Below are 25,279 nucleotides of genomic sequence, written 5' to 3'. Positions count from 1 at the left end.
TGGCTCTGAGAAACATGATCTAGTGTGAGGTGCCCCTGCCCATAGAGAGGGGGGTTGGAACTAGATGATGCTTGAGGTCCCTTCCAACCCTAACAATTCTGTGATTCTATATTTCGGTTTGTTTCTACAGCTTCACACACTGCATTTCTGCCTGCAACTGGTAGATACAAATAGAAGGCACATTTCAGGGAAAAAAAAGACAGAAATAATCATAATAAAATGTCTGCACTGGACCTGCCCCTGTGATTAGAAAAGAAAGAAATTTCTCTGAATATATATGCCAGTGCCATCAAAAATGTATCCATCATTGCAACAAGGCAGTAGCTGACAAGGAAAGATGAGTGATCCCATTCTCAGAGATGGCAGGCATGCACCACACTGGCAAGAAGCAGGTCATCCATTTCAATAAAGAATTGCAAGGTAGTTTCCTCCTCTGTGGGGAAAAAAGCCAGAATCCGCTGGTGACAGATACCTTATGAGGGCTCCTGAACCTAAGTCCTTTTGCTTTGAGACTTAGAATCACAGAATCATTTGGTTGGAAAAGACCTTTAAGAGGGCTGAGCCCAACTCTACCAAGACTGCTGCTAAACCACATCTCTCAGCACTACTTGTCTGCCATCCTGGGATGGCGATTCAACCACCTGCCTGGGGAGCCTATTCCAGTGCTTCACTTCAGTGAAAGGGAACTGGAACACTGGAATGGTCAGATCCAAATCCCTACAGAACAGAGTCACCAAAATAAGCCAACAGGACAGTATGTTCACATCTATTTCCTCTTTCTGCCCATCATATTCTGTAAGTGGCCATCATGTACGGCAAAATGGTGCTCTCTAGCAAAAAGGTGCTAGAGAGACTAATGGCTGGAAGGGATGCAAATGTGTCTATAAGTGGGTCCATCAATAAAAAGATTGCTATTAATTTTGTGTAATGGGTTGGGGCAAGCCCCCTCCCCACCACGCGCAGAAATAACGACTCAGACAAACAGATTGCAAAGGTGATGGAAAGTTTAAATAGAACAGTGAGTGCGTGCAGAGAACTAGAGATACAGTGACGAGAGAAAAAGAACCCAAAACAGACCCAGAGAAACCCATCCCTACCTGGGGGTACACCCGAGACCCCCAGGGCTCCCTCTTCCCCCTCCCATTGCTAGGCTAGTCTCAGCTGGCCAGATCTGAGACTGCCCATCCCCCCGTGGCCTTGGGCCTAGCAAGGCCCAAGGCCAGGAGATCTCTCCCCCATGTTACCAACTGACGGAGGAGGAAGAAAAGAGCAAGTGCCAGACCCCGCCGCGAAACTTATAGTGGTGCAAGGGATCATGGTAGGAAATAACCTAATTTCCTGTGTCCACCCACTGGGCTGGACTTCTGGACACAGGAAGCAGCCCTGTAGCAGAGGGCACCCAGCCCAAACTACGACAGGAGCCACCCCTTTATTTCAAACCATGATGCCTGCACCCAAACACATCATCAAATCAGAAAACTGATGACATGTCCAGCGAAGTCCGTGTCTTCATCTGGGCGTCCACTCAAACAGTCTCTCAGTCAGGCTCTAGTGTCTGTCCATTCCAGTTCTTCTTCCTTCATCCAGTGGAACCTCCCGGCGATGCAGAGCACATTCTCCTGCGGTGCAAGTTCTCCATGGATCCGTTGGGCATCCTGGTCACCTGGAGCAGCCTCACGACTTCTCAGCCAAGCCTCTACTTTTCACCCATGGTCACTCGGCGGCATATTCTCCACCCCTGGGGCAGGCCAGTCGAAACAATCCAACCCACGACTGCCTTTTTCAATCCATCCAGGGTGCCGCAACCAACCGCTTCCAACTGCGGTCCAAAACCACACGGATGCTTGTCCGAGGTACTCTGCCCCCCCACTAGGCGTACCAGTACCAAAGCAAGACAGCATCCGGCTGCACACCCCCCACCTTGGAAAGGGAGGGGCTGCACCACAGCTCACTGAGAAGAAGGGAGGTGGAGCCAGGTGCTCGGCGCCAGTTTCGGAACTCGTCCGAAAAAGTCGGGGAAGAGACTAGGGCCGGGCCCGCCGCAGCCCGAGCGTACGGCCGGGTCCGCCGGCGCCGCTCGCCCGCAGCAGGGCTCCGCCCACCTCTGCCGCCGCGGCGCAGAATCAAAATCACCTCCACCCCTCGGACACTCAAACGGCTTCTCCAGCGAAAGCCATGCACGCGTTCTCAGAGCCCTTGAAAACGGCTTTCCAGCTGGAGTCCCCGTCGGCCCCCCGGGGCTTCGGGAGCTGGCTCGCCCGCTCGCAGCGGCTGGCTCTATCCCCGCAGCGAGAACGGACCTGACTCTGATCTGCTCGCCGCTGCCCCTCCCCCACCTCACTGCCCGCCGCGGAGGAGGGGCAGGTTCCGCGTTCTCAAGCGGTACCCCGATGCCGATGGTCGAGCACCACCCCTGCCTGAAATAGGAGAGGGTCCGCGCCACTGGCAGCGCACCAGTCATCCCCCACAATCCATAAGAGCTTACACGGTCGCCCCAGCAACATCACTTGAGCCCCCAACTGCCAAACCCAAACCGACGCCCAGAACTGAATTTAAACTCTCCATCCTTTGCAATCGATCTGCAGAGTGGGCACAACAGCCAGCCCCACGTTGGTGCGCCAAAATGTAATGGGTTGGGGCAAGCCCCCTCCCCACCACGCGCAGAAATAACGACTCAGACAAACAGATTGCAAAGGTGATGGAAAGTTTAAATAGAACAGTGAGTGCGTGCAGAGAACTAGAGATACAGTGACGAGAGAAAAAGAACCCAAAACAGACCCAGAGAAACCCATCCCTACCTGGGGGTACACCCGAGACCCCCAGGGCTCCCTCTTCCCCCTCCCATTGCTAGGCTAGTCTCAGCTGGCCAGATCTGAGACTGCCCATCCCCCCGTGGCCTTGGGCCTAGCAAGGCCCAAGGCCAGGAGATCTCTCCCCCATGTTACCAACTGACGGAGGAGGAAGAAAAGAGCAAGTGCCAGACCCCGCCGCGAAACTTATAGTGGTGCAAGGGATCATGGTAGGAAATAACCTAATTTCCTGTGTCCACCCACTGGGCTGGACTTCTGGACACAGGAAGCAGCCCTGTAGCAGAGGGCACCCAGCCCAAACTACGACATTTTGTAGCTTGTACACATAGGAAAATATGACATAAAAAATAGTGAGGTCTTATGTTTTATGGTGGTCAAAAAAGGGGACATTATGTGTCCTGAAACTATTTGTTAGTCATATGTCAAATAAATGCACCTTCCACTTTCAGAGGTCAGATATCAGCAATGCTGAGCCCACACCTTGAGCATTGGATTGTTTGGGGCATTGAGGTCCTGGAGCAGGTCCAGAGAAGGGCAACAAAGCTGGTGAAAGGTCTGGAGAGCAGGTCTTGTGAGAAGCAGCTGAGGGGACTGGGATTGTTTAGTCTGGAGGTGAGGAGAAAGTTCTTCCCAGAGAGTGTTGTTAGCCATTGGAATGTGCTGCCCAGGGAGGTGGTGGAGTCCCCATCCCTGGAAGTGTTCAAGAGGGGATTGGATGTGGCACTTAGTGCCATGGTCTAGTAGTCATGAGGACTTGGGTGACAGGTTGGACTTGATGACCTTTGAGGTCTCTTCCAGCCTTATTGATTCTATGGAGAAATTCTATATGAAGCAACTGACACATTGATATAACTCTCATCTTTCCTATAGTAGCTCATATCTTCTACATTGTACAATGCCATGATGCAATGAATGAAATATCTAATGTGTTTCTTGTCTGGCAATATTTCTGCTTTCTTCTCCAAGATAATAAAATGTGTCATTCTCTTCTCATGGTGACACTGGTGTTCAACATGCATATATATGAATTAAGGCTTTGGTTGAAGCTCCTTTCTAGAGTCTGTCCAACATTGGTCAGTCACAGTGAGTGCCCTGTCACTAAGGAAGCTTCCCTTTGTGAGGTCTCATTTTATTGTTTCATAGTTTCATAGCTTCATAGTTTCATTCAGGGTTGGAAGGGACCACAAGGATCATCTAGTTCCAACCCCCCTGCCATGGGCAGGGATACCCCACACTAGAGCAGGCTGGACAGAGCCTCATCCAGCCTGCTCTTAAACACCCCCAGGGACGGGGCCTCGACCACCTCCCTGGACAACACATTCCAGGGTTTCACCACTCTCATGGTGAAGAACCTCCTCCTCACATCTAGCCTGAATCTCCCCACCTCCAGCTTCATTCCATTAATTCATTCCATTAATCCATTGTGGTAAAGGCAGGAGTGTTTGAGGATTATTTTAAAGATTAAGAGATACTTTAGAGTTCTGTATCCATCTGAGTGTGTATACACTTTGAATTTTCCAAACAAAGGAAAGAGAGGACAAGAGAAAGACAGAGCAGCGCTTCTCCCCATCCCTTTCTTATCCCTCCTTACCCCATCTTCAGATCCTGAACACTCAGGGCTGGTATGGCACCAGTTTTGCACAACCACAAATACCAACTTGGGGTAATTCATAGTGCTTCATTAGCTACACTTCAAGAAAGAAACCTTTGCATGTGCACTGTGCCAACATTTTCAGCACCGCAAAATTTAAGCCTTCTTTTTAGCCTCTTATGCCAGATGCTGCTTTAGCCCATCATTATAATGGTTGAAATCCTTCTGAGTCCAGAAAAGCAGCAGACAGTTAAATAGCATATCACTGCAGGCAGGAACTCAAGGACACTTTGCCAAGGCAAGGCCTCTAGCCAAAACCTTCTGCTAATTAAACTGCTATGTATCCAGAATTCCTCTTAACTTAACAACACTATTCAGAAATCATATTGCTGAAATGGGGATCAGGATTTGGCCTGCTACAACCAAGAAAGAAAAATCTACTGGGTACAAAGTGCATGCCTACTTACTTAGACTGTTGGTAAGAATATGCAGGTGCATGTTCATTGGATGTTTCCACTGTCATCTGTTGCTGTTGACCACTGGCTTCCTGTGATGAAGATGCTACCGTCTGTGGAGAAGTATCAGCAACGACACCCTGGGGAATCAAATGAGAACATGAAATTCTTACTAATTTTACTCTCTGCAATGAAGTACATAAAGGAGCTCAGCCCCAGGCCACCATACCTGTGTTTCTCTAGAGGTCAAGAGTTTGAGATAGTGGGACCACATACTAATTCATCAAACTCCATCATTTTAAGAGAGCTAATCCAGCAAAAAGAAGCTTTCTTAGCATACCAGGCTTTGCTGTCACAGGCTGCAGAAGAAAACAACTCCACCTTTGAGCGCAGTTCCCTGCCTGTTCAAAGCCAGAGGCATAACTTCTGACTTCAGTGGAGTCTGCATTTTACCTGTGTTTTTTACAACATATGTAAGGCTCTTTTGATTTTCACTTACCTACCACAACATCACTGAGTTCATATTTATTTTGTTTGATTATGCAGTGCAATAAAAGCAGAATCTAGGCTCACTGCTCTTTGCTTTACTGCGCATCCAACTGAATTTTAGCCACCTCAGAAAAATACTGTACTCTTCTGTGTGTTTCCTGTGAAAACAAATCTACTTCACACTGAAGACTTATCTGTCAAGTCTTTTTGCTTATATTTCATCAAAAAAGTAGGTAAACACACAAAAGATGTTATGTATGAATGTAACATTATGTACTATTTCTTACCCTATTTTTACACTTTTCAAAGCTACATTTTCTTTACTTGCATGATTGGTGTATTGGTCACATGAACAACGCTAGTAGGTCTCTTCAGGGAGCTGTATCCCACACAGCAGAGCCAGAAGAGGGAGCACAAAGCACTGGCTTTGGTGTTTGTTTGTTTTCAGTTTGTTTGTTTGTTGTTTTGTTTTTCAAGTCTTGTGTAAACAACAGGTAGTTAATTTTAAATCAGCTGTTAAAAACATCTGTTTCATTTTTCACAAACTCTTCATAGCTGTTGCTTAACAGACTCAGTTTTATTCTGTCTGATTTCTTGTCTTTAGCCTTCTACTTTTGTTCATCTCATCTTGAGACCTTAAGCTCTGTGGGGCAGAGACTGTATTTCTTTTGTCTCTGATCGTGGTGCAGACAGCGTAGTAGGGGCCTGTTTCATGATGCTACACGAATGCAGGCAAACATTAACAATACTCATCACTGGATCAAAGGGAAACAGGCTAAATATTCAGATAATATTTTGATTAATTTCTTAGATAACTGCATCAACATGTTACTTTAGCAAGCACTAATATACCAGTGGGCGATGGGGAGGAGGGCTCGGGAAGAACAGATTTCCCCTTTGCAGTCCTGCTGCATGAGCTGCCCTCTATCCCATTATCTCTTTTTTAATTTGTATTTGTCTAGTTTAATTCCTAAGAATGGCAACAGAAAAAAAAAGGTACCCATGGCTCATTTGTAAACAAACAAGGCTTGAAGCAAAATTTTCCTGAGGCAAAAGAAGATGAAAACATGACCAGGTCATATGACAGAACACTAGCAGCCTTTCCTCTGGGATCTCATTTGGGAATCTTAGTACTTGTAAAGAAAACAGGAAAAAAACAGGATGATTCCACTTGACTGCTGATGGAGCCATGCCAACAGCACCACTAACTTGGCACCCTCACAGCACAGGGTAGTGATAGCACAGACCCCAAAGTCCACACAGCAGAAGACAGAAGTACAGAGACCCTGGCACTCCTCGTATCGCCCCACGAGTAGGGGAGAAGGTATTAATAAAAGAAAGTGGTGCCAAAGAGAAGCACACAGGGAAGAGGATGCCAAGGCTCTCTCCTCTCCCTGTGTTCAGCAGCTCACAGAATTGGAGGCCAAGCTGACACTCTCCCAGCAGCTTGTGGTCTATAGGGTTGAGTAAATACTTACTCATTAGACTGTCATCAGCATGACTCAGCCCCAAGGAGGGAGGGAGCGAAGCCTTCCTCAAGGATGAAAAGCACTCAGTCAGTGCAGCATCCTCCACGTCTGTATATACAAGAGGAAGGTTTCCATTGCTCAATCACTTTTTCTGGTGGCTAAATGTTTCAGCAATTACCTATACTTGCTAAGGACTGCATGAAACCCTCTTGCAATCTTCTCTTCTTGGAATCTGTTTTGGGTTCGTGGTCTGCCTGCTGGGTTTGTTTTCCTGTCTCTTCCCATCTCCCTCCCAAGTACATGGGGAAAAAATAGTCAAAATCACTGCTGTTTTATTGCATGTCCTGCTGTACAACAAAACAAATGCAAAACAAAAGCCCTTGAAAATAATTTTTAAAGGGGAAAAAAAAAAAAAAGAAAAAAGGAGGGAGGGGTTAGAAAAAAAGAGGGAGAAAGAAAACAAGAAAAGAAAAGGAAATGTGCAATCCTAATTTTGAAAGCTGGAAGCTTCCAGCCACCATTCCATAATGTAATTTTAGCTCCCTTTCAAACAACAAGTGCAAGTAGGCATAACAGATAAGAGTTCTGCTACTTCTTCACTCTGCTTTCACGAACTTACTTCAATAGGGACAGCTGTTGGAGGCACAGGAGTGTACTGGGGAATGTAGGTCCCTTGCATAGGTGCAGCAGCAGTCATGTACTAGAAATAAAAATCAAAGGCAAACAAATATTAGAAACCCATAAACCAGACACATAAAACCATATTAGAAGCACGGTGCTGTTTCAATTCCCTGTTCAGAGGTTTTGGGCTAGCGTATAGCCTACTATGCCTTTCAATTAAGGATTTTAGACAATGGTAGGAATTACCATAGCTATTAAATGGTGAATTACCGTAGCTATTAAAAACAAAAATCACAAAGTCAGGTCATATCTGAATGTAGGTAATAGCAAACATCTTGCCTGATATGTTCAGATCATTCATATGACTTCTAAAATATAAAGGCTCCTATTTGTACTTACAGAAGAACACAAGTAGAGACATTATAGCAGCATGTATACAGTGGCTACATATATATAAAATCAATCTAAACAATCCTTTGAAATTTCATTGATTTTCATCAAATGACACCTACAGAAAAATAAGCATGACATTTTACAGGTTTATTCCAGTCTATATTTAACCCTATCAATAGCAGCAGCTACTGGTACGGTGATGCAAAGCTGCAGGGAGGAGCAATGTGAGGCAGGAAAAATAAAGAAAGAGGAAGATATATCTAGGAGATTCTCCTTTTGTACAAGCAATTCCTAGATAAAGTCTTATGGCTTATTCTTAATATCCAGGGATCTTTTCCATGCATTTTGAATCATCTGCAAATTATTATTATAGCAACACTTTGCATTAGCTTTGCTTAAATGTGCCAGGGGAGGTTTAGTCTGGATGTTCAGAAGTTCTTCACAGAAAGAGTGATTGGCCATTGGGATGTGCTGCCCAGGGCAGTGGTGGAGTCACCATGACTGGAGGTGTTTAAGAAGAGACTGGATGAGGCACTTGGTGCCATGGTTTAGTTGATTAGATGGTGTTGGGTGATAGGTTGGACTCAATGAACTTGAAGGTTTTTTCCAACCTGGACTATTCTATTCTATTCTATTCTATTCTATTCTATTCTATTCTATTCTATTCTATTCTATTCTATTCTATTCTATTCTATTCCATTCCATTCCATTCCATTCCATTCCATTCCATTCCCTTCCATTCCCTTCCATTCTCTCCCAATCACTGCAAGACAATCTCTAGTAAAATTAACGAATGAATGTGGATTTTGCCATTGGCATGGCACTAATCTCTTTCTATACAGCTCTTCTGAGAAAGCTCTTGAACTGAATGCAACAGATATTGTTCAAATCCTCAAAAAAAAAAAAAAAAAGAAAAGAAAAGCATCAATATTAAGTTGTCAGATCTGTATGTACTCCTCTTTCTACAATCCAGTCCAAACTGCTTGTCTTCGCTGACAAGGATCTCAGAATGCGCCCAGTCCCACAACTGACTGTAAGACACTTCCAACTGCATGTTATCTTCAAAGACACACTGAAGATCTGAACCAGTCTAGAATGCATTCGATGAATTTTAAAATGAGTTAAATATAGCTTTGCTTCCTGGCAGAGCTAGGAAGAGCTTTTAAGATTTTATGCTGCTGTTTATAGTGAAATTTACATTTAAAGCACTCTCTCACCTCCATTCTAAACAAACGGGATGGTTTGATATGCCTGTCACAAACACGCGTCATGAAATTGCATAGTGGGGTGCAGAATAGGATAGATAGGATAGATAGGATAGATAGGATAGGATAGGATAGATAGGACTAGAGGGAATGGAATGAAGCTGGAGGTGGGGAGATTCAGGCTAGATGTGAGGAGGAGGTTCTTCACCATGAGAGTGGTGAAACCCTGGAATGTGTTGTCCAGGGAGGTGGTCGAGGCCCTGTCCCTGGAGGTGTTTAAGCCCAGGCTGGATGAGGCTCTGGCCAGGCTGATCTAGTGTGGGGTGTCCCTGCCCACGGCAGGGGGGTTGGAACTAGATGATCCTTGTGGTCCCTTCCAACCCTGAATGAAACTATGAAACTATAAGAATCGGCAGCAATGCTGGAGAAAGGCCTCAGGGTATGAGAATGGCACATTTTAAAAACCCCACAGCTAAATTCTGAAGGCTTCATTCAAGTAGAATTAACAAAAAAAACAACACCCCATAAATAAGAACTAAAAAACCCCTTCACTTAAATTGTTTTTCTATAGAAGAAGAAAAGTGAGCAACATAAATGATGTAGAATATATACTTGCCATAGGAGCAGCATGTTGTGTTGAAAAACACAACAATATTTCTACTAACATTCTCAGTGTTTTTCTTTACATGAGCAAAGACATGAGAGTGTTCTCAGTGTTTGTATATCTTTCTCAGGCCAAGTTTTTCTGCAGCTGCTTTTCCTTGCTCTTTGGAATGACAATTGAACTCTGTAGGTGGTTTTTTTCATGAATCCTAGCCCACCCAAGACATGAGGCCAACTGTCCCTCTTATACTCAGTACAGTTTGGCCTTGTGGAGTAGGGTTATGCCTATCCTGAAGGTGGTAGGGGGAGGGCTTGTGAGCCTTGCTCTCCCTAGAGGGTGTTTTCCCCGTGGGAAAATGAGTTAGTCTGTTCCACTCACCCTCCCTGTCCAACAAGCCTATAAAAAGGAAGACACTGCAGCCATTTACTCTCTTTTTTACTTCTGCCTCCTGGGGACAAAAGGACTAAAGAGTTGCTACTGCTTCTCTGCCATGTGGTCAGCCCTGGTCTCTTTCTCCCTGCTGCATCTCCAAAGGACTGTTGGTTTTGTGTATATATATTGTCTCTATCTATCCTTGTTCCTTACCCTTGTGAACCCTTCCTGTTATTGTTTTATTTATATATATATATATATATTTTTATATATATATATATATATATATATATATATTGTTTAAAGAAAATTTTTACCTCTCTACTTCCAAACCAACTCCAAATTAATTCTCGGTAGATTTACCTCCTCCTTTTTTTCCTTATCCCCCCTTTCTTTCCCTTTTGCTTTTTAGAGGATGGGGAGGAGGGAGTAAGGAATTCTCAGTCTTGTCCCCCGTCTGAGCTCTTAAATCCCAGTTAAGGCTCAAACCACCACAAGGATAATGAGATGTTCCAGAGTTGCTTTTACTTTATTCATCCTGTTTTATAATGTTACTGTCACGGGATGGGAGAGTCTGCAGTGATGTGCTCCACAAGGACCACAAGGCCTATAGGTGTGTATAGTCTGCATCTGCTTCCCAAAACTAATGTAACTTGGAAGCAGGCAGATGGCAAAAGACCATCACTGAGATTTATTTTCTCCATGAATCACACACACCAAGTTCTTTGTTCACATGCACATGTGAGAGAGATACAGCATGATTCACACGCTCATTTGAGCACTACCCAGCTAATTGCACTAAATATTAGTATTGTAGGAACTGAAATGACAGAGTCTGAAAAATACAAATCCATTTTCTTTGTCATAACTTTCCATCAGGATGAAAGATTTTTGAGCTGTAACATGATCAGTCTTTCAACAAACTATGTGCAAGGCAGAAGAAAATTCTTGGTTCCTCCACAACTGTACAGGCTTTGTTGCTCTAAAAGTAGAAGCTGCTTATTTCTGGCAGTGAAATCAGCAGTGACTCTACAGGCCCTGCAGGTAGACCAGGAGGGTGCAAGGGAGCTTCTTTTGGCATTCTGATCCTTTGAAAGATGATAATTTCTACTACAGGAAGAAAAAAAGAGACATTGCTGCTGGCACTGCTCTTAATTTGTATGTAAACACATGCTATCATAATATAATGCATGCTTGACAATGCCTGATTGCTTAATTCAGACTGCACTTATCAGGGCACCAATTTAGCCTGTATGTTACATTAACAATTCTACTCACACCTCATCCAATGGGATTTTCCTTTTTACCTTGCAGAAACTGCTCAAAAATGTGAAAAAAATAAATAGCTAGAAAATGAGAGTGATAAAAGACAATTACACTTCTGCTTTCCAATTACACTTCTGCCTTCCTCTCCATGACACTCCAGTTTGAGGTGTCCCTGCCCATGGCAGCGGGGTTGGAACTAGATGGTCCTCGAGGTCCCTTCCAATCCTACCAATTCCATGATTCTATGACTACAAGGAGTTAAATAAAAGGAGGTAACAAATGAGAAGGTGGGTGACAAAATGAAGCTGTGGGAAGGATCAGTCACAGAACACATCAGTTCTTGAAGGTATGCAAACAGTAAGGTATCTCAGACAGGCTCTAGCAAGACTGCTGTTAACCCTGCAGGAAACACTAAGTCATAAAGGTGACAGGTATTGTGAAGAAAAGAGCAGGACAAAGGCAACTGCCTGCACCAGATAGAGTGAGGGAGCACATTGCATTAGGTAATACATTTCACCCATCACAGGCAGGGATGAATGACCTCCAGGAAATTTGCAGGAGCCTTTACATTGAGGCAGGTAATACCCATTTATTGAGACAATATTGAGGTAATACCCATACATTGAGACAGGTAATACTCATTTATTCATTGGCCCTAATAAGCCTCAGGCCTGCCTTTCTTGGGCTCAGGTTAATGAAGAATCAGGCAAGTGCCTAAGAGCTGAGATACAGAGCACACACCTTTTACATGAGCCATTAGTTACTGAATTTCATCTAAGACAGTGCCTGAAAGAATGAGTGCCTCTTGCAAGAGCAAAGATCAAACAACTTCATTTATGCCACCAGCAGACTTTAGCCACACTGTTCCAATTTGGAATATCATCATTAACAGAAGTTATAAGAAACCACCCTAAAATACAGTTCTATTTATAGGCTTAGGTGCCTATGAAATAACACAGCTGTGATTAGAAAGTGACTACTGGATATATGTTAATTGTCTTGGCCACAATTAATATTGTGAGATTTTACAGAGTGACAACAGTTGACAACCTGATCAACACCGAGTAACTCTCCAGGCATAAACAAAATCAAAAAGAATTTACAGAATAAGATATTAACATAGAAGTTTCATGTGTATTTGGAAACCTTGAACAACACTTAGTCAGAATTTGTAGGCTTACCAAGGACATACAGAATACAGAATTAACCAGGTTGGAAAAGACCTTTGAGATCATTGAGTCCAACCTATCACCCGACACCATCTAATCAACTAAACCATGGCACCAAGTGCCTCATCCAGTCTCTTCCTAAACACCTCCAGTGATGGTGACTCCACCGCCTCCCTGGGCAGCACATTCCAATGGCCAATCACTCTTTCTATGAAGAATTTCTTCCTAACATCTAGCCTAAACCTCCTCTGGTGCAGCTTGAGATGGTGTCCTCTTGTTCTGTCACAGGTTGTCTGGGAGAAGAGACCAACCCCCACCTGGCTACAACCTCCCTTCAGTTAGTTGTAGACAGCAAGAAGGTCTGCCCTGAGTCTCCTCTTCTCCCAGCTAAGCAACCCCAGCTCCCTCAGCCTGTCCTCATAGGGCTTGTGCTCCAAACCCCTCCCCAGCTTTGTTGCCCTTCTCTGGACATGTTCCAGCAACTCAACATCTTTCCTATACTGGGGTGCCCAGAACTGGACACAGTACTCAAGGTGTGGCCTAAGCAATGCTGAGTACAGGGGCACAATGACTTCCCTGCTCCTGCTGGCCACACTATTCCTGATACGCAGAGCAACAAACATGAAATAAAGAAGAGGACTTTATAAAGTCAATATGCAAATGTGGTTTTCTGCTGTTTCACTTTGTTTGTATGTATATCTGTGGCAGAAATCAAAGATCACTTTCCTTATTTCATCCACCTTCCTGCCACTCAGCCATTAGAATTATCTCCCCAGGGAAGTGTTAGATTCCTCAGCACTGGACACATTTAAGATTCACCTGGAGAGGATGCATGTCCATCTTGTCTAGACTGTGCTTTTGTCAAGAAAGGTTAGACCACATGATGCCAAAGGTCCCTTCCAACCTGGTATTCTATGATTCTGCACTCCAGAAAGGGAACAGAGATGTTCAAGGTAAGAATCAAATTGCAGAAGCCTTTTACCAACACATGCTGGTAAGCATTTACATTGCAGCAGCCTGCTGAAGGGAAGTTAAACGGGACATCTTATGTGAGTAAATGGTAATCCATGTGTCTTAAGTCAGCAAGAGTCTGGTCTTCAGTGAGTACTTGTGGCTTCATATCACTGCATGAGCAATAGCACAGTAATAAGGACTTAGCTTTGTTAGGATTCTCAGAATACCAGTGTTTGTTTGACCTGTTTTTTTAAACCATCTGAGAAGTCTAGACACTGCATCACTAACAGAATTATACAAAACCCATCTCCATTACATGGAAAACTGAAGGAAATTAGTCTGATGGATTACATTTATCTATTTATTTACTTTTAATGAAGGAAACACACACTCCGACTTTCAAATCTCTTTTCCTGCAATGCACAAAAATTGCATCTCTCTTCAACCAGTGTGAAGTGGTTATAACTTTAATGATACGCAGAATAAAACCACATCCATATTTTCATCAGAAAAGACCCTGTCCACCAATAGAAAAAGAACAGTTTCTTACTGCGTCCTCTTATCCCATAGTCAGGCACGAGTGCCTGCATTAAGAATAGTGTGGCCAGCAGGAGCAGGGAAGTCATTGTGCCCCTGTACTCAGCACTGCTTAGGCCTCACCTTGAGTACTCTGTCCAGTTCTGGGCCCCTCAATTTAAGAATGTGTCCAGAGAAGGGCAACGAGGCTGGGGAGAGGTCTCGAGCACAAGCCCTGTGAGGAGAGGCTGAGGGAGCTGAAGTTGCTTAGCCTGGAGAAGAGGAGGCTCAGGGGAGACCTTATTGCTGTCTACAACTACCTGAAGGGAGGTTGTAGACAGGTGGGGGTTGGTCTCTTCTCCCAGGCAACCAGCAACATAACAAGAGGACACAGTCTCAAGCTGCACCAGGGGAAGTTTAGGCTCGAGATGAGGAGAAAATTCTTCACAGAGAGAGTTCTTAGCCATTGGAATGTGCTGCCCAGGGAGGTGGTGGAGTCACCATCCCTGGAGGTGTTCAAGAAGGGGACTGGACGTGGCACTTGGTGTCATGGTTTAGTAGACATGGGGTGTTGGGTAATAGGTTGGACTTGATGATCTTTGAGGTCTTTTCCAATCTTATTGCTTTTATGATTCTATGACAATGTAGCTCATCAGCACCAGTGGCAGTTCAATTAAATACAATATCCAGACACCATAGCTTTTACTTTAAACATCTTTAGCTACCCAGAAGCCTTCTCATTTACCAACTGAACTCTGTAATTATTCAAAGGCTGAAATTATTCAATTTCTTTTCCCAATTAAAGAATGTGAGAATCAAAGATATGGAGTTTTTGCATCCATTATCATATTTTGGCTAATAATTATCATCAGCCTGGCCTAAAATGTAATGCTATTTTACCACACAATTACCATAGTCCTATCAAGAATAGTACTGTCATTCAACAGAATCCCATCACTGGTCCACTGCCCTCATTGTTCAGGCAGAAAACAGAAATCTTTACAAGGCTTAACCTTTCTTCCCTGCTGCTCAGTACTAAAAAGGTATTTAGGATCATCGGCTATCGCCAGCCTTTCAGCCTTCCTAATGAGATGTTACCTAATTCTCTGAGCATGTTAAATGAAAGCAGAGAGAATAATAATTTCAAGAACTATATTTACAGTGGTCTTCTCTTCAGGAGTTCTAAGCATCCTTCACAAATCCCTACTTTGGAAATGAGGACAAATTGAAGGAGTTGGGGCTGTTCAGTCTGGAGAAGAGAAGGCTCCGAGGTGACCTAATTGTGGCCTTCCAGTATCTGAAGGGGGCCTACAAGAAGGCTGGGGAGGGACTTCTCAGATATCAGGTAGTGATAGGACTAGGGGGAATGGAATGAAGCTGGAGGTGGGGAGATTCAGGCTGGATGTGAGGAGGAAGTTCTTCACCATGAGAGTGGTGAAGCCCTGGAATGGGTTGTCCAGGGAGGTGGTTGGGGCGCTGTCCCTGGAGGTGTTTAAGCCCAGGCTGGACGAGGCTCTGGCCAGGCTGATCCAGTGTGGGGTGTCCCTGCCCAAGGCAGGGGGGTTGGAACTAGATGATCCTTGTGGTCCCTTCCAACCCTGACTGATACTATACTCTGATGCTATACTATAAATCTGAGTAATACAAAAGTATAGAAGAAGCAGTGCAGAGGAGCTGGAGATGCCCCAGCTGAGAGGTCTTCTCTTTATCTCTGAAATTCTGGCTTGCTGCTAATGCAGAGTGATCAGGACTAATCAGATAAAGATTATTTAAACAAATGTGAGTACAGTCTGATCACTACCATGCTCTCACTAGCATACAAAATCCCATTTGTAAATGCAAGGAGCACTCCAGGGGGATCTATAAAACCAGATGAATAAAAAAAAAAACCCTGGTTCATTCACTTCAGCCACTTTATAAAGCCTAAAGTCTGACACAACAAAGGGATGCCATTAAAGTGTTGAATCGCTTTCAGATAATCTTGCAGTGGCTGAAAAGGGAGAAAATGGAGGAAGACTCATCAGGACATGAAAATTAAGTTCCCATTTTGACTGTGGGTTTCATTAAAGGCAAGTGAAACTTCTTACAGGAGTACTTCTTTACAACAGGTTGTGTGTGTTATGTTTATCAGTTTATACACAGCTATGGATCTTGACCTCAGGGTGCCAACCTTTGTAGTTCATATGAATGTAACTAGACACATGATATCTTCACCATGTTTTCCTTGTGACAAAACCTCCACTGTAGGCAGCACTACAGAAATGTAGAGTGATCCTCCATATATGAATAGCATATTTCAAGATGTGAAAACTGCTTCTTTGCATAGTTTGAATAATTCTGTGTGCCAGAAGAATAGAATAGAATTAACCAGGTTGTAAAAGACCTTTGAGATCATCAAGTCCAACCTATCATCCAACACCATCTAGTAGCTAAACCATGGTACCAAGCACCCCATCCAGTCTCTTCTTAAACACCTCCAGTGATTGTGACTCCACCACTTTCCTGGGCAGCCCATTCCAATGGCCAATCACTCTTTCTATGAAGAACTTCTTCCTAACATCCAGCCTAAACCTCCCCTGGTACAGCTTGAGATGGTGTCCTCTTGTTCTGTCACAGGCTGTCTGGGAGAAGAGACCAACCCCCACCTGGCTACAACCTCCCTTCAGGTAGTTGTAGAGAGCAAGAAGGTCTCCTCTGAGTCTCCTCTTCTCCCAGCTAAGCAACCCCAGCTGCCTCAGCCTGTCCTCATAGGGCTTGTGCTCCAAACCCCTCCCCAGCTTTGTTGCCCTTCTCTGGACACGTTCCAGCAACACAACATCTTTCATAAACTGAGGGGCCCAGAACTGGACACAGTACTCAAGGTGTAGCCTTATCAGTGCTGAGTACAGGGGCACAATGACTTCCCTGCTCCTGCTGGCCACACTATTCCTGATACAGGCCAGAATGCCATTGGCCTCTTGGCCACCTGGGCACACTGCTGGCTCATGTTCACCCTACCATCAACCAGTACCCTCAGGTCCCTCTCTGCCAGAGGCTGCTCTCCAGCCACTCTGTCCTCATGGGGTTGTTGTGGCCACTGTGTAGAACCTGACACTTCTATGTGTAAAGGAGGGTACATTTGCAAGAGAGCAAGACTTCTTTTACACTTAAAACAAAAATCAGGACTCTGGTGATATGTTGTACTTTGATTTCTTCATCCTTCTACTTTTTTCCCCATTTCTCTACTATAGGGCCATATATATATTTTTCCTAATACCCTCTATGTATCTTCTCTGTGAATGTACTTCATGATATCTCTGGGGGAGGTGTTTTAGCATGTGTAAGTGCATGATTTATTTTAGAATGTCCTGTCTATAGTATCCTATATAAAACCAGGGTATAGTGACTGCATCATAACAAAAGAATCCACTGCAGCAGTCTTGGTCAGCCAGGGTTGATAATCACTAAGATTCTGTCATACTGGTATTCTTCTTCCAGATCTTGTATAGCGAAGAATAAAGAAGTGATGCAGCAGAATTATACCTACTTCTTCTGATATAAAAATTGCCTGTACACCCCCTTGGCTGGAAATTCTTTAGAATTTCCTTCTGCCTACAATTCTTTCAATTAGTCCCTGATGAATGGCTTCTATACATTCCTGCATCAGGAACAGTGTGGCCAGCAGGAGCAGGGAGGTCATTCTGCCCCTGTACACTGCACTGGTTAGGCCACACCTCGAGTACTGTGTCCAGTTCTGGGCCACTCAGTTTAGGAAGGAGGTTGACTTGCTGGAATGAGTCCAGAGAAGAGCAACAAAGTTGGTGAGGGGTTTGGAACACAAGCCCTATGAGGAGAGGCTGAGGGAGCTGGGGTTGCTCAGCCTGGAGAAGAGGAGACTCAGGGGTGACCTTATCACTCTCTACAACTACCTGAAGGGAGGTTGTAGACAGGCTGATGATGGTCTCTTCTCCCAGGCAGCCAGTACCAGAACAAGAGGACACAGTCTCAGGCTGCGCCAGGGGAGGTTCAGGTTGGATGTTAGGAAGAAGTTCTATACAGAAAGAGTGATTGCGCTATGGAATGGGTTGCCTGGGGAGGTGGTGGAGTCGCCGTCATTGAAGATGCTCAGAAGGAGACTTGACAGGGTGCTTGGTGCCATGGGTTAGCTGTTTGGGTGGGTTGGATTGGTTGATGGGTTGGACACGATGATCTTGAAGGTCTCTTCCAACCTGGTTTGGTTTATTCTAATAATAAAGGTTTATTTTAATATTTGCAACATAAATACATAAACAAATGCATCAGTGAAACTCAACACATGAGCACATGAAGCCATTATTAATAATGTGCCCATGTACTTCTAGGGACTATTAATTCTTCATGAATTTGAAGAGCCTCTGATCACCTTTTAGAAGGGTGCTGGCTAAGAGGGCTGGACTGTATTCACCATATCATGACCTGTTTGCAGTGCTGAACTACTTTGTGGCAAAAATTACACAAAACCTCTCCCAACTGGTCATTGTTTCATCCAAAATGACAACACTAAAAAGTGAAAAAAAAGTACCACAAACACAAAACAGAAAATGAAAGAAGGGGGGAAAAATGCTAACTGCTTTAAAAAGTCATTCTTCCTTGCCTTAAAAGCCTTCCTGGTTTGTAACCTAACCATAAATTCCCCCCCCCTATAAACTACCTTACAGAGGTCCCTTAGAATATCTCCCAGTTTTGAGTACTGTATCTCTTTCACAGTATTTTGTTGTATTACTTTCGATCCCTTATATGAGGATGTTTTATTTTGTTAGGAAAATGTGAAGCAATCAAAAATGTTGCATGATTTAGCTCTGAATCTCACTTTGTACAGGTGAACTATTTAAGACCTAAGAAATCTGAGGTATATTGTTAAGAAGAATAAGACAAAAAAGAAAAAAAAAATAGAAAGGGAAGGGAAAGGAAGGGAAGGGAAGGGAAGGGAAGGGAAGGGAAGGGAAGGGAAGGGAAGGGAAGGGAAGGGAAGGGAAGGGAAGGGAAGGGAAGGGAAGGGAAGGGAAGGGAAGGGAAGGGAAGGGAAGGGAAGGGAAGGGAAGGGAAGGGAAGGGAAGGGAAGGGAAGGGAAGGGAAGGGAAGGGAAGGGAAGGGAAGGGAAGGGAAGGGAAGGGAAGGGAAGGGAAGGGAAGGGAAGAAAGGAGGAAAGAGAAAGAAAGAAAGAGAAAGAAAAAAAAGAAAAAAAAAAAAAGAAAAAAAAAGAAAGAAAGAAAGAAAGAAAGAAAGAAAGAAAGAAAGAAAGAAAGAAAGAAAGAAAGAAAGAAAGAAAGAAAGAAAGAAAGAAAGAAAGAAAGAAAGAAAGAAAGAAAGAAAGAAAGAAAGAAAGAAAGAAAGAAAGAAAGAAAGAAAGAAAGAAAGAAAGAAAGAAAGAAAGAAAGAAAGAAAGAAAGAAAGAAAGAAAGAAAGAAAAGAAAGAAAGAAAGAAAGAAAAGAGGAAGAAAAGAAAGAAAGAAAGAAGAAGAAAGAAAGAAAGAAAAGAAGAAAGGGAAAGATAAGGAAAGAAAAGAAAAGAAAAAAGAGAGAGAGAGAGAAAGAGGAGAAAGAGAGAAAGAGAGAGAGAGAAAGAGAGAGAGAGAAAGAGAGAGAGAAAGAGAGAAAGAGAGAAAGAGAGAGAGAGAGAAAGAGAGAGAGAAAGAGAGAAAGAGAGAGAGAGAGAAAGAGAGAGAGAAAGAGAGAAAGAGAGAAAGAAAAAAGAAAGAAAGAAAGAGTAAGAAAAAAGAAAGAAAGAAAGAAAGAGAAAGAACGGAAGGAAGGAAGGAAGGAAGGAAGGAAGGAAGAAAGGAAGAAAGAGAGAGAAAGGAAAGGCAAGCCCCCATTTGCCAGAAGTCATTACTTAATATAGCTTTATAGGTATGCTTAGTACTTATTTTCCCAGGAATCATATCAGCAATGCTAGAAGGGGTCAGTAAAACAGATGTTTTAGTACTGGCAGAATAGCAGCATCCCAAGTCTGTTCATAGTATTCCCTCAGTGCTAACTTTCCGAAAGAGACAGCATCAGCTCATATCTATTCAAATTATATATAATTACCAATTGGTAAGGATTTGTGCTTTAACACCCTCTTAGAATTCTGCACAGTACAAGCACTAATACTGGTGTATGAATTCTAATTATTTTCGGGACTAATAAAGTCCAGGCCAAGTGAAAAGCAATTCACTTCAGTGGGAAAAAACCCATTTTAATCTGTCCTATCCCCACTTTTAGTGTACTGATTGCAAATAGTTTTAGAAAGGGCTAAGAAAAGCATAGCAGCAGTCTCAGCTAAATGTTTGATAGATGAGTATTCCATAATGGTTGTCCTTGTTACCTTTTTCAGGTTAACACATTCTGTGAAAAATTACAGGCAAAGTAAACGTAACAAAATCTTCCCAACTTCCTCCCCTCTCTCTAATTCTGATAGAAGATGGAATATGAGTAGGATAATCCATGAAGGGAATCAATAATGGGGAAGACATTAATACATGTACAAACACCCATATTTCCTCCTTATGAATGCCCTTTGTATGACAGAGCTGTCCAAACAGCACTTAAGGAGCAACAGCAAAATGCCTGACAGACAGGCATGATAAGTTATAGCTCAAAACGTTTCCTTGCCAGACAGAAAGGGTGACCTTTTTTTTTCCCCCTCCTCTTTTTTTTCTCTTTCTAAACTGAAAATCCTTTAAGGTAAACTCACTCCATGTCTGCTGGCACACAGCCAACTTTTCTATAAGCTCATATTACAATGCTGTATTTCTAATGGATTGGGTATGGTGCTTTTCAATTCTGCTAATGACAAAAGCTAAAGGCCATTACTTGTTCTGATTAAGATCCTGAGGGAAGCAATGTGATGTGTGTATTACCAGACCATACGTAAAGGAAGAATGTGGCATTTCTAATCAATCAGATTAAAAGTAGACAGAAAAAGTCTTAGTCTGTGCCTGCAAAGGAAGAAGATACAGGAAGGAAAGAAACCAGAGAAACTGTCTTTAAGAGGTGACTTACTGGAATCAGTTATAATGATATTAGTATGATCAATGACTACAGCTGCTATCGAGGTAGGATGTAATTACCAAAATGAAAACTTTAAAATAGGAAGCCTGATCAAGGGCAGAGGTACTGTCATATTTCTCAGAGCACTGTCAGCTCTCAACCAAGCAATGTATTACTGTGTTCCTCATGAGTATTACCATACCACCAGGCTGAGCTGTGCTTTCCTGGACCGTATGCAGACCGAAGGAACTGTGAAACAGCATCCAGGTCAAAACCACAGGTAAGCCTTGTCCCAAAGGCAAAGTCAAGACAAGGAAATGCAAGGCTGGAGAAAGGGAAAATGGGAAGGAAAAAATGTCCCAGCAACTATTTGCTTTAAGGAAAGTTTTGTAGCAGTACACATTTAAAAACACTTCAACCCAAACCAAACCAACAACACAAAAAAAAAACCTCCAACCCAACCAACCAAACCTGAAAAAATCCACCAAAAACCCAAACCAAAACAAAAGAGCCAAAAAAGCCAAAACAACAACAGCAAAAAAACCCCAGAAAATACAGACCAGTGAAGTATTCATCATAAAAGAGATCAAACAAAAAAAGCATACCAAGAAGTGAACTGCTCAGTTTGCAGAAGTATGCTCTGCAATATCTGCTAGGATGTTTCAATAAGCAATTTCTACATGTTTAATCCTGATGACACACAACTCTTTCTAAATTATGCCTGATTGAAATACAAAGTTTAGAGACATATATTTCATTCATTTTTTTTTCAATGGCTGCACAGATACAGCTTGAAAATGCTTCAAGATACATGCTCTGAATAGCCAATGAAATGAATAGAGCTTGGAGATGGGTGTTCTAAGAAAGGACAAGTTCCCTCTGAAGTGTCATAACACGACATGTAGTAGGATAGAATAGAATAGAATAGAATAGAATAGAATAGAATAGAATAGAATAGAATAGAATAGACCAGGTTGGAAGAGACCTTCAAGATCATCGCGTCCAACCTATCACCCAACACCGCCTAATCAACTAACCCCTGTAACCAAGCACCCTGTCAAGTCTCCTCCTGAACACCTCCAGTGATGGCGATTCCACCACCTCCCCGGGCAGTCCATTCCAATGGGCAATCACTCTCGCTGTGTAAAACTTCCTCCTGACCTCCAGCCTGAACCTCCCCTGGTGCAGCCTGAGACTGTGTCCTCTTGTTCTGGTGCTGGCTGCCTGGGAGAAGAGACCAACCTCTGCCTGTTTACAACCCCCCTTCAGGTAGTTGTAGAGAGCAATAAGGTCACCCCTGAGTCTCCTCCTCTCCAGGCTAAGCAGCCCCAGCTCCCTCAGTCTCTCCTCATAGGGCTTGTGTTCCAAGCCCCTCACTAACTTTGTTGCCCTTCTCTGGACTCGTTCCAGCAAGTCAACGTCTTTCCTAAACTGAGGGGCCCAGAACTGGACACAGTACTCGAGGTGTGGCCTAACCAGTGCAGTGTACAGGGGCAGAATGACCTCCCTGCTCCTGCTGGCCACACTGTTCTTGATGCAGGCCAGGATGCCATTGGCCCTCCTGGCCGCCTGGGCACACTGCAGGCTCATGTTGAGCCTACCATCAACCAGCACCCCCAGGTCCCTCTCTGCCTGGCTGCTCTCCAGTAAGAGCTATAGACATATTTGTAATAATATATTAATTTAGCAGTGTATTATAAATCACTGCTGAGCATTCAAATGGATTATTCTTTTTTTTTCTTTTAACATTCTACATCCTCTCAAATGGAATTCCATGTGGCAGATTAATGAAATATTACTGTCAAGGACAGTAGTACTATAACAAGTGATAAGGCCAGTAGGAGAGACAGTCTCATGCACTGTTACAAATTTTTATCAGGGCATCCAACCCCCATGGGACACCACTGCTTCTCTATAGATATTTGGGAAAGCTTCAGGTAGATCCACTCTGGAAGAAAGGCTGTAACACTTTCCCCCCTCTGTAATAGTATAAATGTTTTATAGATGTTAGATTTGCCTCATGCAATGCCTTCAGGACAAGATGTAAGCAGAAGACGTTTATTACATTACACAGCAAAGACATATAGTCTATCAGAAGGCACTTGTGTCACATCTCAATTGATCATTTTCTACTGGCATACATGTAATTAAGGCATACAATAGGTCAAAATAACAAAACAATATTTTAACACATCCAACCAAATTCTGCCTAGTTTCTCTCCTGCAGTTATAAGGTGTTTACATTACCCTCACAGTCAAAGACAAAACATAGCTTTCTCTAAGTCGAGCAAAGGCAAACCTTCCCTATAGTCTTCTAAAGCTATCCAAAACCAACCCTCTTCTACACCCATCTACTTTGAAAGAACAGTCACAAAAAAACAACAGGACTGTGTGTCTGGAAAACATCTTCAATCCTTCCTTTCATCAGGAGGGAACAGTGAAAGATGCATTCTCTTAAATGTCATTGGTGACAATGCGCAGATGCCACAGGCAGTGTTGAAATAAATGAGAATCACAACTGAGAAAACCCATCTATAGCTATCAAACTGAAATTCAATCATCTGTTGCTTTTCTTTAAGGCAGGTATTTAAAATGCTCTCTGCAGGCCCTAACAGGAGCTCTCAGTGAACTCTTCTGATTCCTCTGCTCCACTCATGCGAAAAAGAGCAAATGTTGCACAAATGCACCTCAGCCTGTACAGGCAAGCAAGCAGGATAGGGGGAAGCACCACAATCCAGTCAGGGAATTGTTCTCAGAAAGATCTTGCAGAGTATCTATTTCTAGGTCAGATTGTCCTTTGATGCACTCCTGGCTTTGGCATGCAGACTGACTGGAACACTTGGGAATCTTCACTTTGCATTGGTAATCATGGATCAGTAAAATGCTCCCTTTCTGCTTTCCTTTCACACAGTTGTGGCAGTTTTAGGCTATGCCTTTAAAATTAAACTGCAGATTTTGAGCAGCAAACTAGAAAACTATAAATAATTCACTGTTGGGTGCAAAAATGAAAACAAAAGATTATTCTAAATGAATTTCATTGGACAGAGTGTCTGCGATAGAAGCAAGTATTCTATAAACATCTTACACATTTTACTTCCATCCCCATTTCTTCTTTTCTTCTCTGGTCTGGCTGCTCTGCTGGGAAGATAACGTTTCTGGCTGACCTTGAGATAAGCCTAACACTGCTTCTCTCTCACTTTATCATAGAATCATAGAATCAGTAAGGTTGGAAAAGACCTCAAAGATCATCAAGTCCAACCTGTCACCCAACACCTCATGACTACTAAACCATGGCTTCCAGTGCCATGTCCAATCCCCTCTTGAACACCTCCAGGGATGGTGACCCCACCACCTCCCTGGGCAGCACATTCCAAAGGCTAACAACTGTCTCTGTGAAGAACTTTCTCCTCACCTTGAGCTCTCTCTCTCTTGGTACAGGGGGGTCTGGGAGGGGTGTGTGTGCATGTGTGTGTGTGGAGCAGCTTCCCTGGTTGTTTTCACCAGGGGGGTTTCTGTGCTATTTTCTGATTATAAATATCTGTATAATATTGTAAATACTCTGTATTTTGTACATATTAATTGCATTCCATTGTACTGTGTAGGTTTTGCTTTGTAAATACAGCTTCCATTTGCTTCCAACTGAGTCAGTTGGGCTCAGTTAATGTAATGGAAAATTTCAACCCACTGCAATAATAAATAAATTTAAAACCCCCCAAACAAACATAAAAAAAAAAAGGTGCTGCAAATACTTGTAGGGAAGAAAGTCCTAACTGCATGACAAATTTTCTCGTCCAAGAGTATGCCAGAGATGATAAAGTGGCCATTTCCCCATCAAGTAAAATTATGTCAACACCTTTAAAACCATAGCATGATTTACCTTGCAAAGAAGGATCACTGCTGACATATGAGTGCTATACTGAACACTCAAGTCTCACTCCTAAAATATAAGTTAACAAATAGAATAGAATGGAATAGAATAAAATAGAATAAACCAGGTTGGAAGAGACCTTCAAGATCATCGCGTCCAACCTATCATCCAACACCACCCAACCAACTAACCCATGTAACCAAGCACCCTCTCAAGTCTCCTCCTGAACACCTCCAGTGACGGCAATTCCACCACCTCCCCGGGCAGCCCATTCCAATGGGCAATCACTCTCTCTGTGTAAAACTTCCTCCTGACCTCCAGCCTGAACCTCCCCTGGCGCAGCCTGAGACTGTGTCCTCTTGTTCTGGTGCTGGCTGCCTGGGAGGAGAGACCAACCTCTGCCTGTGTACAACTTCCCTTCAGGTAGTTGTAGAGAGCAATAAGGTCACCCCTGAGTCTCCTCTTCTCCAGGCTAAGCAGCCCCAGCTCCCTCAGTCTCTCCTCATA

At 43.4% G+C, this 25,279-nt stretch overlaps 1 protein-coding gene across 13 annotated transcripts in view; it reads right to left on the bottom strand.

Annotated features, from left to right (window-relative positions):
• The window catches only part of RBMS3 (RNA binding motif single stranded interacting protein 3), a 929,122-nt gene that overhangs the window by 8,398 nt on the left and 895,445 nt on the right, over positions 1-25,279 (bottom strand). For 9 of the 13 annotated variants that reach the window (XM_068152893.1, XM_068152894.1, XM_068152892.1 and 6 more), the window contains 2 exons: positions 7,434-7,514; positions 4,869-4,996 (listed from right to left, as the gene is read on the bottom strand). In XM_068152893.1, coding sequence (XP_068008994.1) covers positions 4,869-4,996; positions 7,434-7,514 — 209 coding nt within the window. Of the gene's footprint in view, positions 1-4,864; positions 4,997-7,429; positions 7,515-25,279 lie in introns of those variants that run through there. The other 4 variants (XM_068152895.1, XM_068152902.1, XM_068152904.1 and 1 more) reach the window with 2 other exon arrangements.

Source organism: Melanerpes formicivorus, unplaced genomic scaffold (genome assembly GCF_026170545.1).
Source record: "Melanerpes formicivorus ecotype bairdi unplaced genomic scaffold, bMelFor1.0.p_v2 SCAF_24, whole genome shotgun sequence".
NCBI lineage: Eukaryota > Metazoa > Chordata > Aves > Piciformes > Picidae > Melanerpes > Melanerpes formicivorus.
The sequence above is the reverse complement of the archived record's forward strand: the minus strand, read 5'-3'. Positions and strand labels throughout refer to the sequence as shown.